The sequence below is a fragment of the Lampetra fluviatilis genome, chromosome 6, assembly GCF_964198595.1.
Source record: "Lampetra fluviatilis chromosome 6, kcLamFluv1.1, whole genome shotgun sequence".
Taxonomy (NCBI): domain Eukaryota; kingdom Metazoa; phylum Chordata; class Hyperoartia; order Petromyzontiformes; family Petromyzontidae; genus Lampetra; species Lampetra fluviatilis.
Window position 1 is genome coordinate 18,662,534 of NC_136280.1, and position 16,388 is coordinate 18,678,921.

General features: G+C 42.1%; 1 protein-coding gene across 1 annotated transcript in view; it reads left to right on the plus strand.

Annotated features, from left to right (window-relative positions):
- Positions 1 to 16,388, plus strand: part of LOC144932969 (IgGFc-binding protein-like) — a 134,293-nt gene continuing 117,905 nt past the window's right edge. Inside the window, exons 1-9 of the mRNA XM_078857371.1 lie at positions 1 to 144; positions 327 to 529; positions 930 to 987; positions 1,721 to 1,965; positions 2,712 to 2,886; positions 6,414 to 6,616; positions 6,926 to 7,070; positions 14,820 to 14,998; positions 15,724 to 15,898. Of these exons, the coding sequence (XP_078713497.1) occupies positions 42 to 144; positions 327 to 529; positions 930 to 987; positions 1,721 to 1,965; positions 2,712 to 2,886; positions 6,414 to 6,616; positions 6,926 to 7,070; positions 14,820 to 14,998; positions 15,724 to 15,898 (1,486 nt within the window). The 5' untranslated portion in view covers positions 1 to 41. The remainder of the gene's footprint in view (positions 145 to 326; positions 530 to 929; positions 988 to 1,720; positions 1,966 to 2,711; positions 2,887 to 6,413; positions 6,617 to 6,925; positions 7,071 to 14,819; positions 14,999 to 15,723; positions 15,899 to 16,388) is intronic.

The following is a 16,388-nucleotide window of genomic DNA, read 5'->3' on the forward strand; positions in this document are numbered from 1 at the left end:
CAGAGCAATTCTTCATCACCTGCGTTCTTGACCAGTGCTGGATGGATGGGATAGAGCAGTTCCTCTGTGACTCCATGCAGACCTACGCTGACCAGTGTGCCCAGCATGGGGTCATCGTCATGTGGAGGAACGACACCTTCTGCCGTGAGTGCACATCTGTCTGAGCTTTAATCCGTAACACATCACATTGCATGAGACTGGGCCTTGTTTTTATTCTGTGGAAGCACAATCTACATCTGTGTGGTTTGTTCATTTGTATAGCTGCTTGCAGTTGTGCATCCCCATTCTAATTTATCTCTGAGTATGTTTATCGTTTGTGTTGACAGCGCTCGAATGCCCTGCAGACAGCCACTATGAGAGCTGTGCCCCACCGTGCCCAGCCACGTGCAGCAATGTGACCCTCCCAGGTGCCTGCCAGCAGCCCTGTGGGGAGGGCTGTGTCTGTGATGAGGGTTTTGTCCTCTCAGGAGACAAGTGTGTCCCTCAAGATCAGTGTGGCTGCCTGGACCACAACGACTTCTATCACCCGGTGGGTTAACCCTTCACATCATGTCTATTCAACAGTGATCATTTATTAATATCCACAGAGGCAAGCTAAGCCCTGTATTGTTTTGGTATATGACGTACCAGTGAACATCTTCCTTTTTAAGACTAATATATGAGTAAAGATGAGTGCATTAAGTTTCACGCTGGAGTAAAATGGTGAAAATTATGAACAAAATGAACAAATGCAATGTATGTATGTTACAATGCTGTTGAAATATATCAGATAATGTTTCAGTAAGCTTTTCCTAATATGTACAGTATATTTCATGATTCTCATCGTGCATTGGTTTTCACAGCTTGGGGACAGCTGGTTTGCAACACAGAACTGCAGTCTGCATTGCTCTTGTGGCGATGCTGGAGGCGTGGTCTGTGAGCCCTGGCAGTGTGGAGCCTTTGAGATCTGCAGTGTGCAGAATGGAAGCCTGGGCTGTCACAGCAATGGTAAGATTTTCCCTACATGTCCTCCCCCAATGTAAGAAATAATCAAAACCGCTCATTTGCAATGACTTTTCGGCCCATAAAATGATAGTGATATTGCAACTAAAATTATAATATTGTATGCGTATTTTGTGTTCATCTTAAAATTATGCTTCCATTTGTGATTCATCAATATATGTATTTGTGTATATTTATGTATGTTGTACTTCTTTCGCTAATCGTAAGAAAGCCATGGGCCTTCTTGCAATGGCATCGGGATGTTTAAAATTAGAGGTGCAATTGTTAAAATATGACTCGGCCCACAGATTTAACATAGAAAAATATAGTTATACCGAGTAGTATGGGGAAAACAAGCAATACTTTTTCAAACATTGCTTGGCAGCGAGAACACTATAGTTTTTACTTTTCTGTTTTTTTACAGATATCACCACTGCAGCTCCATCCACAGCTCCATCATCTGGTAATCAGAGACTACACAGCACAATACCATGTATTTATTCTCACATATCTCCAGTGTAAATATACAATATCGCATTGTAAAAATAAACCAACTAAACATTGAAGCTTGGACATAATTTTATATCTTCTAGATAAATAAAGGTGCAATAAAAAAAAGTGAACGTTAATTTATTTACAGCCAAATAACGAGGACAAAACTGTAAAGCAAAGGAATGGTTAAAATGGCGACATGGACTGTCACCGTGAAGTGAACGGGAAATTTGTGAATTTATTTTAGGAGCTGCAAAATGCTTGGCGATGGGAGACCCACATTACACGACGTTTGATGGGCTCTATTACCACTTCATGGGCGCGTGCATCTACACAACAGCCAAGCTGTGCAACATCTCCTCCTCCCTGCCCCACTTCAATGTGGAGACGAAAAACGACCGCCGTGGCTCTACAAGCGTATCTTATGTCCGAGATGTTCACGTGGACGTGTACGGACACAGGGTCACCTTGTCTTTACAGCACGCCCTCCTGGTTAGTATTACACCTCGTGTTAGCGCCGAGATTATAGAACAAATGAGTTAAATGTAAAAGACAATTATGCATATACATGGTGTGGACTCAAGCAGAGGCGATGGAACAAACTAATATTGGGGAGGACAGACGAGACGAGCATAAGTGGAAGTGGGTGTGGCAGGCCTGGATTTAGCTTGAGCCTGGTTAGCATTTTGATGGGTGACCCATAGGGATCGCCAGGTGCTGTAGTCATGGCACTGTGAGGTGGACAGTAGATGGCAGTTCAGTTTCTCTGGTTTCCTCATTTATATAACTGTTCAAACATCTCAATGCAGGATCCTCCGGGAAAAAAAAGATTCATCAAGGTTTTGTTTTTGGTAAATAATTTATATTAAAATATTTATAATTATTAATAGATGGGTGATTGTCATGACACTGAGAGAGACAAGGAGACAAACATGAAGTCTTACAGATGCTGTGCTCCCCTCATTTGAATCCAGCCTCAAAAGTAATGTGAGGCTTTGTGTTAATCGAATGTGGCTTGATGTGATTTGGCTTTAATTATACACAAATTCTCAATAAGAGAATAGGGTACAATACTTAGGTCTCGAAAGCCCAATTCTTAAGCAGAAGTAATGATAGTGTTTTTTTACCAGAAATAATCAAACGTATATTAAACCAAAGACCACTGGGATATACAAGCATTATTATGTAGGAAAATAAATTCCTTAACGCTTGAATCACTCATGTACTATGATCTACAGTTGGATGGGGAGCGGGTGACGCCCCCACTGGTGTTACCGGGGATGCACGTGTCTCTGAGCGGCTCATACCTCGTGCTCATGACCAACTTCAGCCTCACGGTTCGTTTCGATGGGAACCATCAAGTGGAGGTGTCTGTACCAATGGAGTACGCTGGGCAGCTCTGTGGACTCTGCGGTGAGACTATGATCAGAATGTTCATGAGCATTATTGAAACCTGACTTGCGTTCGCATCGGTTACAAGCTTAAACATTCCCCTTCATATTGAAATTAATTGAGAATGGAAAGGTTGGTAGTGAGTCCTGAAGTTCATCAGCTTGTGATATGATGGATGAGACACAGCACTTTGTGAAATGGATTGTCAAAAACACACAAATCCTATGTGGAGAAATAAGAGAGTTCAGAAGATAGGTGCACTGATATGGGCATTTCAGAAGAGCACGAAACATAAAAGTACCGTAGAAGAACACAACACATAGCAGCAGTACTGTAGCAGAGGCAGCAAAGAGATGTGATGAAGACAGTCCAGGTGCTCAGACAGAGCTACATCATCCATAGGGAGGACAGCGCTTGATTTAGTTGCACCAAGCAGTTGTAGTGCTCACTTTGATACACCATCCCTGAGGTGGGAGCATTACTATATTTTGGGCAGACCATTGATTTTTTAAAGTGTTTTGAGTTAAAGCTACTTAACAGATTGTGTGCGAAACAGCGTAAAAAAACAACGCAACATTCACAGAGGCACTCTTACGAATTATAGGATAAGGCAGAAGATAAGGAGTTTTCAAGGATAACACATTAACGGCAATGGTAAAGAGAAACCGATTATGAAGACATTCACGATGGATTTGAATAGGTTATTATTAATCTTTTGCTTCTAGAATCCATGACTTAAAAATGGTCCAGCCCCTTCTGAATCCACTGGTAGATGAAGGCCTCTCTAAGTTGCGTCAGTCATGGGGGTTGTTTGACCATTCTCCATGCTGGTCACTGCATGTTGCAATGGGGCCCAGGACCAGTTTGTAAGTCACTCACCACTCGTGTCTGCCCTAGCTGGTAAAGTTATATTTTGATGTATTATTTGTCATTTTGTAATGTCACGTAATCTTACAATTCCCAATGTTTGCTCTGTATAAACGTATGCTCCTAATTTTACGAGGAGCAGTATTATGGGAGTGAAGCCACACGTTTGGTGGACCATGTGAATGTCATTGTCTTTTGAACAGGAAACTTTAATGGTGATATTGAGGATGATTTACTGATGCCAAATGGATCATTAGCTGCTTCCGAAACCAAGCTGGGAAACAGTTGGATATCAGATAACAGCTCAGCTGAGTGAGTGATCACTCGCCCATTTTGCATCTTCGTGTAAAATATTGTTCACAAAAACTGCACTTTCTGTTTGCTTTCTGGCTTTCTAGAAAGTTTCACTGGTGTTAAATTGCTGCACACCATTTCCCGCTTTTTACACTTTTTAAAATTATTTTATGAGTCAAGATTTGTGCCGCTCAATCCACTCGGCACCCATGGAATTCGAAGAATCTGCCAAATACACGTCATTGTGAATTTTCTGCCCATGGACAAAGCTGACCATTCAGTCTCATCTTCTGTTCCCGAATGCCATTTCTCTGTTCATGGACTGGTGGATCATGAATTGCGTCTTCGCTTCACTATAGCCTCACAGACTTTGATCCATTTCTCCTGTGGACTCAGGCACAGCAGAATGTGCTGCACAGGTAGTGCAAATACTGCTGCGTGGATTGCAGTTTGTGGACCTGTGATAGGTTCTAGAAAACACCCATCTTTCTGCCTAAGTGGGGAGGATCGATATTCACATACATTATATTTGGGTCCCTTGTCTCCAATTTAAAAATGGTTACAGTAAGTGACTGGTTTTTCTGAAGGCAATGCAAGGGTGATGAATGAAATGATGTTGACGTGGTAATAGGAGTTTGTTTTTCGATTTATTTTCAGCTGCGACGTTGACTTTGAGCCTCCAGGTCCCTGTGATGCAGAAGAACAGGCTAAGTTTGAATCGGAGGAATTTTGTGGAAAGATACATGATGTCAATGGTAAGTCCAGTTATGTATTACTGCTGAATGCATTATTTCCCTTTAAACAACTTTGTTTCAATTCAGATATAATACAGAAATATACGTTGATAGTTCTAGTTTATGTTGATAGTTTTACTCTACGGGATGTCTAGCAAAAACATTAGCAAGCTTCAGCATGTTCAACATTATTTTGCAAGTGTTGTGACGGGTACTGGAACACGTTCCTTCGGAGTGGGCAGGTAGGAACTCGGTTGGACAGCGCATTCGTGCACGACAGGAAAATATTCCCTGGTGGGCAGTGTGGAAGCTGTTGTTCTTACCTGTATAAGTGTAGTGTGTTGTCGTGTATAGTGTAGTGTGTAGGTTAAACGTTGAGTTTTATAAGGGCACCACGAGGTGACCAGCCCCTCCCCACCCAGCCCTCCCCACCCAGCCCCTCCCCACCCTCCCCTCCCCACCCAGCTCCTCCCTCCCCACCCAGCCCCACCCCTCCCAACTCTAACTGAATCACCTTAAGGCTGGGAATGTTGAAAGAAACACGAGGCAAAAAGATCCGCTTTTTTTCTTTTCAAGGCTTCCATTTTATGAATGGAGCCACCCTCCCCCAGTTCCATTTTGTGAAGGAAACATCGCCCGTCTCCTCATTGGCCCGAGTCGCGGCGGTGCCCCCCCCCTCCCACCACTAACTTCCCCCTCTACCAACCCCAACTGACCGCTCCCATTGGTCGGCGCCCCCGAGCCAATGGGAGGGCTCTGGTGGGGCGGGGCCATGCACGACAGACAGACAAATAATCCCTGGTGGGCAGTGTGGAACTGTTGTTCCTATTTGTAAAATCCGTCCATGCCCATCTATTTCTCGCTGAACTGCATTGGCTTCCGGTTGCTGAACGAATATATTACAAGTTCACACTCACTGCACACAAAGTACTTGTTACAAATGAACCACAATACTCTGCTGATCTCATCCAGGAGCATAAACAGTCACGCAGCAGCTTTTGGCTAACCATCGAACATAGATGGCCACTGCATCAAGGGCTTTCAGATGCACTTCTACAGCCGTCTGGAACACACTTCCTTCCAATATTAGGAAGCCACTGGAGCTCTGTACTTTTATATCAAAATTTAAAACTCATTACTTTAGAACAGTTTTATTGTTTAGTTTGTTGTCCTTCCCCCGCACCTCCGATTAGCACGGTTGACGACATACGGTGCGACAGAAGGTCAACATACGTACATACATAGTTACAAATATCGTTGTGTTGTAAATTATATTCACGTCGCTTGTGAACAGGAGCATTCAAAGAGTGCCATGCAGTGGTCAATCCAGAGCAATTCTTCATCACCTGCGTTCTTGACCAGTGCTGGATGGATGGGAACGAGCAGTTCCTCTGTGCCTCCATGCAGACCTACGCTGACCAGTGTGCCCAGCATGGGGTAATCATCATGTGGAGGAACGACACCTTCTGCCGTGAGTGCACATCTGTCTGAGCTTTAATCCGTAACACATCACATTGCATGAGACTGGGCCTTGTTTTTATTCTGTGGAAGCACAATGTACATCTGTGTGGTTTGTTCATTTGTATAGCTGCTTGCAGTTATGTATCCCCATTGTAATTGATCTCTGAGTATGTTTATCGTTTGTGTTGACAGCGCTCGAGTGCCCAGCAGACAGCCACTATGAGAGTTGTGCCCCACCGTGCCCAGCCACGTGCAGCAATGTGACCCTCCCAGGTGCCTGCCAGCAGCCCTGTGGGGAGGGCTGTGTCTGTGAGGAGGGTTTTGTCCTCTCAGGAGACAAGTGTGTCCCTCAAGATCAGTGTGGCTGCCTGGACCACAACGACTTCTATCACCCGGTGGGTTAACCCTTCACATCATGTCTATTCAACGGTGATCATTTATTAATATCCACAGAGGCAAGCTAAGCCCTGTATTGTTTTGGTATATGACGTACAAGTGAACATCTTCCTTTTTAAGACTAATATATGATTAAAGATGGAGTGCATTAAGTTTCACGCTGGAGTAAAATGGTGAAAATGATAAACAAAATGAACAAATGCAATGTATGTATGTTGCAATGCTGTTGAAATATATCAGATAAGGTTTTAGTTAGCTTTTCCTGTTATGTATATTTCTTGATTCTCATCGTGCATTGGTTTTCGCAGCTTGGGGACAGCTGGTTTGCAACACAGAACTGCAGTCTGCATTGCACTTGTGGCAATGCTGGAGGCGTGGTCTGTGAGCCCTGGCAGTGTGGAGTCTCCGAGATCTGCAGTGTGCAGAATGGAAGCCTGGGCTGTCACAGCTATGGTAAGATTTTCCCTACATGTCCTACCCCAATATAAGAAAGGATCAAGACCGCTCATTTGCAAAGACTTTTCAGCCCATTAAATGATAGTGATATTGCAACTAAAATTATAATATGGCGTATTTTGTGTTAATCATAAAATTATGCTTGCATTTGTGATACATCAATATATTTATTTGTGTTTATTTCTTACCACAGATACCACAACAGTTTCACCGCCAACAACAACTGCTCCTCCAAGCATAAGTAATCAAGGACTACACATCGATATCTCTTGCCCAGGATATTTACTTACAAAATAAATGTTTCAGAACTTTTGCTCTAATATATATTGCTCTGAATGTGTTCAACAAAGCATGGAGCCTTCAAAACTGGTCCAAATGCTGGCAATTTACTAATTTATTCTCATTGTTCAAAGATTGCATGTTGATGGTTCAAACACGGATTTGAGAGATTGAAACAAATCTTGCCTGTTTTTAACTTCATTTAGTGTAGTTCTGATTTGAGAGGAGAATTTTTTAATATTAACGGAGAAAAATAATGGCTCCATCTCGAGTTCATGAAGATATTCTTGTTTCATCTTCTTGGTTCTTTCGGTAAAGTCACGTAGAAGGAAAATAATAAAATAATAAAAATAAAACATAATAAAATAATTCTCACGACGTTTCGGCCACAACGCAAGCAGCCGTCTTCAGGTGGAGAACAGGTCTGTCAAGTAGACAGAGTCTGAATGGCACGCTCCAGGCTTGGAGCGACTATTTATGCTGGGATGGAGGGGCGAAGAGCGTCTTGACAAAATAATTTGCATATCAAGAGGAATTTAGCATATTCATGGGAAATGCAGATATGCGATTAGTACTACTTGTGAAATGCGTAGGAGGTTTGGCGAGGGGTTTAAAGTCATTATGCCCATGCATTATGCAGGATTAGCAGTATCAAAGGGAGGGAGTAAGGTTAGAATTAATAAAGGGAATTAATGTTAGTAATATGGCGCCGCAGCAACCAATATGCTTATTGACTATACATTGTCATATTACACTGTTTTATTCTACCCACTCAACTGTATAACACACTGCTATATATTCACTATAAAATTACGATACTATATATTACCTTATACATTGTATTAAACATTACACTTTAATACTGTTTATTATTATATAATATGCTATACACTATACCATTAACCGTCGCGTGAAAGGTACTAAGAGGAAGCAACTAAATATGTCAATGGGAGAGTGGTGGTAGGAAGCTTGCAGTGGAGCAAAGAATCCATTCCCTGCGGAGTGCATATCAAGAGGAATTTAGCATATTTATGGGAAATGCAGATATGCGATTAGTACTACTTGTGAGATGCGTGGGAGGATTGGCGAGGGGTTTAAAGTCATTATGCCCATGCATTATGCAGGATTAGCAGTATCAAAGGGAGGGAGTAAGGTTAGAATTAATAAAGGGAAGGAATGTTAATAATATGGCGCCGCAGCAACTAATATGCTTTTAGACTATACATTGTAATATTACACTATGTATTATTCTACCCACCCAACTGTATACCACACTGCTGTATATTCACTATACAATTACGATACTATATATTACCTTATACATTGTATTAAACATTACACTTTAATACTATTTATTATTATACAATATGCTATACACTATACCATTGACCGTTGTGTGAAAGGTACTAAGAGGAAGCAACGAAATATGTCAATGGGAGAGTGGTGGTAGAAAGCTTGCAGCGGAGCAAAGAATCCATTCCCTGCGGAGAATACAAGATATATAGTCAATGTCAGTGAGTGGACTGCGGTCTGAAAGTCACCGTAAACGTGAACACAATCAGTTAAGATTCGAAATGGTTTATTACGTCCTTCCAATGATTGCTGAGCCAGAATCCATCTTCTCGGTTTAAATTGTCTCTGTGTTTGTATATGTGGATCGCCTCATGGACGAATCTCTCATGGTAGCCGGATGGCTTGCAGAGAACCTCTGTCTTGGAGAAGTCAATATCATGTGATTCTAGATTTGAAGCTTTCGTGACTGCAAGGATTCATATTCTTAGGTTTTTTCGGTAAAGTCACGTAGGTAAAAAATGTTAAATTAATTAAAGTAAAATAAAATAAAACAAAATAAAAAATCACGACGTTTCGGAAGCAACACAAGCCTCCGTCTTCAGGTGGAACCGTCACAGCCACGACAGCTGTATCAAGTAAATGAGAGATCACAAGAAATACCACCCCGTATATATAATGGTTGAGGGGGGAAGGGCCAGGAACGGCACACTTTTTATTAATATGGTAAGGTGAGGCTTAAGACTAAGAATAGACTGCATAACAAAGGACTGAGCCTTTGTTATGGAGAGGTGCGGTTTGTAACTAACACCTAGCATACATAACAAAAGTGTGAAAAAAGAAAGCAAGTAAAAACTAAAACTGGTGATACAACAAACTGGCTGTCTATCAATAACCTGTAATAGTTGTCAAATAAGATGGTCCAAATAAGTGTAGTTGCATCTTTTTTGCATGGTTAATCACATCTTTCCAATGATTACTCAGTTTGTAACCCTCATCACGGTTGAAATTATGTCTGTGTTTGTATATTTGTATGGCTTCGTGTACAAACCTTTGATGGTAGCCAGGAGGTTTGCAGAGCACCTTGGTCTCGGAAAAGACAATTTCATGAGAGCCCACAGAGTTGTAGCAATGATCGGCAACAGCCGAAGAATCAGTTCTGCCGTGTTTCAGATCTGACTGGTGCTCGCGGACACGATCAGAAACATGACGTTTCGTTTCTCCAATGTAGCAATCACCACAACTGCAACTCAGTTTGTAGACTCCAGGATACTGTAAGTCATGAATAACATTCTTCACAGATGGAATCAGATCACGGATTTTATGCACTGTACTGAATCGGACTTGGATCTTATGTTTGTTTAGAATTTTGGAGATCTTTTTGGTCACGCCTGCTATGTATGGTAACGTGATAGTTTTGGTCGGAGTTTCATGTGGCTGTTTCTGTATGGTGGGAGAAACAGCTTGGCGTATGGTGCGGTCAGAGTATCCGTTCATCCTGAGGGCCCGATGTACATGTCTTAATTCACCGGCCAGGTGGTGTTGGTCAGAAATGCCATGGGCTCTGTGGTATAGCGTTTTAATGAGAGAATTCTTTTGAGATGGGTGGTGGTGGGAATCCGGTTTCAAGTAGGAATCTGTGTAGGTGGCTTTCCTGTACACAGAATGTCCCAAGGATCCGTCAGGTCTCCTCTCAAACAGAATATCCAAGAATGGTAGTTTACCATCTTTCTCCACTTCCATGGTGAATCTGATGGATGGGTGTCTGGAATTGATGTGGTCCAAGAAGTGGTTCAATGCTGGGAGGCCATGTGGCCAGATGACGAAAGTGTCATCCACATACCTCTTCCACAGGGAAGGACGCAGGGTGGATGTCTGGATGGCGTCTGATTCAAACTTTTCCATGAACATGTTGGCTATCACTGGTGACAAGGGGGAGCCCATAGGGGTACCCTCATTCTGTTTGTAGAAGGTACCATTCCAGGTAAAATAGGTGTTGGTGAGGCAATGCCTAACCAGCACAGGTACATCAGTATTCAATCCATGTTGGACTAAGTCCTCAATTATTGTTAGGGTGTCCGGTACTGGGACTTTGGTAAACAGAGATACTACATCAAAACTGACGAGGATGTCATCAGGAGATAGTACCATGTCCTTAACCATAGAGACTAATTGGGTTGAGTTGAGTACTGCCGAAGAGGTCTTGCCTGTGAAGGGAAGCAGAGTATCTGATAGAAACCGGGCTAGTTTGTAAGTAGGGGAGTTTGTCGTCGACACGATGGGTCGTAGCGGGGTGCCTTCTTTATGGATCTTGGGAAGACCATAGAGTCTGGGAGGTCTTGCCGCCGATGGTTTTAGAGAGGCGGCAAGTTTGAATCAGACGCCATCCAGACATCCACCCTGCGTCCTTCCCTGTGGAAGAGGTATGTGGATGACACTTTCGTCATCTGGCCACATGGCCTCCCAGCATTGAACCACTTCTTGGACCACATCAATTCCAGACACCCATCCATCAGATTCACCATGGAAGTGGAGAAAGATGGTAAACTACCATTCTTGGATATTCTGTTTGAGAGGAGACCTGACGGATCCTTGGGACATTCTGTGTACAGGAAAGCCACCCACACAGATTCCTACTTGAAACCGGATTCCCACCACCACCCATCTCAAAAGAATGCTCTCATCAAAACGCTATACCACAGAGCCCATGGCATTTCTGACCAACACCACCTGGCCGGTGAATTAAGACATGTACATCGGGCCCTCAGGATGAACGGATACTCTGACCGCACCATACGCCAAGCTGTTTCTCCCACCATACAGAAACAGCCACATGAAACTCCGACCAAAACTATCACGTTACCATACATAGCAGGCGTGACCAAAAAGATCTCCAAAATTCTAAACAAACATAAGATCCAAGTCCGATTCAGTACAGTGCATAAAATCCGTGATCTGATTCCATCTGTGAAGGATGTCGTTCCTGACTTACAGTATCCTGGAGTCTACAAACTTAGTTGCAGTTGTGGTGATTGCTACATTGGAGAAACGAAACGTCATGTTTCTGATCGTGTCCGCGAGCACAAGTCAGATCTGAAATACGGCAGAACTGATTCTTCGGCTGTTGCCGATCATTGCTACAACTCTGTGGGCTCCCATGAAATTGTCATTTCTGACACCAAGGTGCTCTGCAAACCTCCTGGCTACCATCAAAGGTTTGTACATGAAGCCATACAAATATACAAACACAGACATAATTTCAACCGTGATGAGGGTTACAAACTGAGTAATCATTGGAAAGATGTGATTAACCATGCAAAAAAGATGTAACTACACTTATTTGGACCATCTTATTTGACAGACAACTATTACAGGTTATTGATAGACAGCCAGTTTGTTGTTTTACCATTTTTAGTTTTTACTTGCTTTCTTTTTTCACACTTTTGTTATGTATGCTAGGTGTTAGTTACAAACCGCACCTCTCCATAACAAAGGCTCAGTCCTTTGTTATGCAGTCTATTCTTAGTCTTAAGCCTCACCTTACCATATTAATAAAAAGTGTGCCGTTCCTGGCCCTTCCCCCCTCAACCATTATATATACGGGGTGGTATTTCTTGTGATCTCTCATTTACTTGATACAGCTGTCGTGGCTGTGACGGTTCCACCTGAAGATGGAGGCTTGTGTTGCTTCCGAAACGTCGTGATTTTTTATTTTGTTTTATTTTATTTTACTTTTATTAATTTAAAATGTTTTACCTACGTGACTTTACCGAAAAAACCTAAGAATATCATGTGAGCCCACTGAATTGTAACAGTGATCTGCCACGGCTGAGGTGTTTGTCCTACCGTGTTTCAAGTCTGCTTTATGTTCACGGATGCGGTCCGAGACATGTCGTTTGGTTTCTCCAATGTAACTGCTACCACAGAGGCAGCTTAGTTTGTAAACGCCAGGGTACTGTATGTCTGGAACCACGTCTTTTACAGATGGGACCAGATCACGGATTTTATGTACTGTGTTGAATCGGACCTGGATCTTGTGTTTTACCAGGATTTTGGAGATCTTTTTTGTGACCCCAGCAATGTAGGGTAAGGTGATGGTTTTGAAAGGCTCCTCAACAGGATCCTTCTTGGTGGTTGGAGTGATGGCTTTGCGGATTGTGTAGTCGGAGTAACCATTAGCCTTAAGAGCTTGGCGTACGTGTTTGAGTTCACTGGCAATGTGTTCCTGGTCGGAAATGCATTGGGCTCTATGGGTATAGAGCAGGGGTCGGCAACCTACGGCTCCGGAGCCGCATGCGGCTCTTTACGAGCTGCTTCTTGACGATGAGTACGTATGTACTCAGATGCATTGCGGCTCTTGAAATACTGAATTTTGTACCGAATTGGAAAGAAATGGCTCTTCTTGTTATTTTGGTTGCCGACCCCTGGTATAGAGTCTTGATGAGGGAATTCTTCTGGGATGGATGGTGGTGGGAATCCGGTTTTAGGTAAGCATCCGTATGGGTGGCTTTCCTGTAGACAGAGTGGCTCATTGAACCATCAGGTCTCCTTTTAATTAGGACATCCAAAAAGGGTAGCTTGCCATCTTTTTCGACTTCCATGGTGAATCTGATGGCTGGGTGTATGGAATTGATGTGGTCAAGGAATTGTCAATATCATGTGGGCTCAAGACAGAGGTTCTCTGCAAGCCATCCGGCTACCATGAGAGATTCGTCCATGAGGCGATCCACATATACAAACACAGAGACAATTTCAACCGAGAAGATGGATTCTGGCTGAGCAATAATTGGAAGGACGTAATAAACCATTTCGGATCTTAACTGATTGTGTTCACGTTTACGGTGACTTTCAGACCGCAGTCCACTCACTGACATTGACTATATATCTTGCATTCTCCGCAGGGAATGGATTCTTTGCTCCGCTGCAAGCTTTCTACCACCACTCTCCCATTGACATATTTCGTTGCTTCCTCTTAGTTCCTTTCACGCGACGGTCAATGGTATAGTGTATAGCATATTGTATAATAATAAATAGTATTAAAGTGTAATGTTTAATACAATGTATAAGGTAATATATAGTATCGTAATTGTATAGTGAATATACAGCAGTGTGGTATACAGTTGAGTGGGTAGAATAAAACAGTGTAATATGACAATGTATAGTCAATAAGCATATTAGTTGCTGCGGTGCCATATTATTAACATTCCTTCCCTTTATTAATTCTAACCTTACTCCCTCCCTTTGATACTGCTAATCCTGCATAATGCATGGGCATAATGACTTTAAACCCCTCGCCAAACCTCCTACGCATTTCACAAGTAGTACTAATCGCATATCTGCATTTCCCATAAATATGCTAAATTCCTCTTGATATGCAAATTATTTTGTCAAGACGCTCTTCGCCCCTCCATCCCAGAATAAATAGTCGCTCCAAGCCTGGAGCGTGCCATTCAGACTCTGTTTACTTGACAGACCTGTTCTCCACCTGAAGACGGCTGCTTGCGTTGTGGCCGAAACGTCGTGAGAATTATTTTATTATGTTTTATTTTTATTATTTTATTATTTTCCTTCTACGTGACTTTACCGAAAGAACCAAGAAGATGAATCCCTGCAGTCACGAAAGCTTTAAATCGAAATATTCTTGGTTCTTTCGGTAAAGTCACGTCACTTTACCGAGAGAACCAATAATATAAATTCCTGCAGTCACGAAAGTTTAAAGTCAAAATTTATAAAGATAATTTACCAATCACCAGAAGTATCCCTGTTGTACAGGACATTGGGCTACCCTGTGGTGCAATTGATTCACACATGTTGCAACCACTCAAGGAACCACATTCACCACAATAGTAACAAAATCATTATTTATTGCATCAAATTGTGATCCTGAAGTGTGACAATTCATTGACTTGCAATAGGAGCAACTGTTGCATTCTTCATACACTGTAATATATCTGAGCTGCTCATATAAACTAAAGTAAACCAAACAGAGTATTCAGTTGATACAGGCCATGTATCTCATCAATTTAATCACATACGGACTATGGGAACCTACTTTTGGTAAATATATCATGGTGGCAATTTAATCTAAAACGCTGACTGTAGTTTATTGAAATAAATCATAATTAAGTGGGCTATGACAGAGTGACATTAAAGTGAATGTTTAAAAATCTCTTTCAGTGCCTGGAAACTGCATCGTGCATGGAGATCCACACTACGTCACGTTTGATGGGCTCTCACTGGCATTCATGGGAACGTGCACCTACACAACAGCTAAGCTGTGCAACAGCTCGTCTCATCTGCCCTACTTCAATGTGGAGACAACCAACGAGTATCGCAACCAGGGCTCCATCTCTTTTGTCAGAGAAGTTCACACAGAAGTCTATGGACAAAACATCACCTTGTCCTTGGGTCGTACCCTTCTGGTGAGAATTCAACTTTGCACAATTGAAGAATTGAAAGTGGCTATACGTCTGTCAAATTTTCTTGATGATTGCATTGGTCTAAATCCTTCAATTGTATCAAAAATGATGTATATTGCAGGAGGAAATATGTTTCCATTACAGTGCTGATTTGCATGAGTTTTTCTAATATGGTATTCATATGAATGCATCAATGTTTTAAATTATCATTGTCTAGAATCCTCACAAGCATATAATTTTGCATCCGACTTCAAACGTATGCTGGTTTTATTTCTACCCCCTTCGAAGAGTTCAGTGAGCACTGATTCACATTCAGAGTGGACTCTACTATTCGATTAGATAATATCACCATCATACTCTACGTTTTAGAATCCTTAAGTTGGTTGGAAACACGGTCATTGATAAGCAACTTAAAATATAATTAAGCTTACAATTAAAACAAGATAAAACCATACATATCCAGACAATGTACATATCAAGTCCAACTTTCCACCAGTGCAATGCAGATGAGAGGTTCAATTGTATTTTGGAAATAAATTAGTCAATTATGTGGTACCCACTAATTATCTTTGCAACATTATCCATTGATCGTGAGGTAACCAAGAGTAGAACCCACGTGGAATGACTTGCGATGCCTGTGTTTCCTGTGCGCTGATCTACAGCTGAATGAGGAGCTGGTGACGCCCCCACTGGTGTTGCCAGGGCTACATGTCTCTCTGAGTGGCTCATACCTCGTGCTCATGACTGACTTTAATCTGATTGTTCGATTCAATGGAGACAATCGAGCAGAAGTGACTGTGCCAAGAGAGTATGCAGGGGAGCTTTGTGGCATCTGTGGTGAGACCATGTTTGTGAGAGTTCCATAGCAGTGCTGAGACAAGGCTTTAACTGCTCTATTTACGTTCTCTCTTCAGAAAGAACTGCTGTGTTATTGCCATATAATCACCGTGCAGGATTAATTATGTCAACTGCCAATATTTAGGTTTTTTTTATAATTAAAATATTACACCATTCACGTTATGAAATTGTTCACTTAATTTGCAATCTGAGCGTAACGTACACTCACTTTACTGAAGACATTGCTTCTCGTTACATCACACATTTTCATATTGACTCTCCCGCCCATCCTGAGGAATGTGCTTTGGGGTTAAGTATTCTAAGAATAAAAAGGTTGCATACATTGGAAGATATATATATAGAAACATTTCAATTCAATTTAGAAATTCCCAATTACACCCCTTCACATGTGGCAATGTGTAATGTATGGATGTCCTTGCTAACGGACTACGATAGTTCACCCCCGTGGACATGCGCAAAACGCCACTGG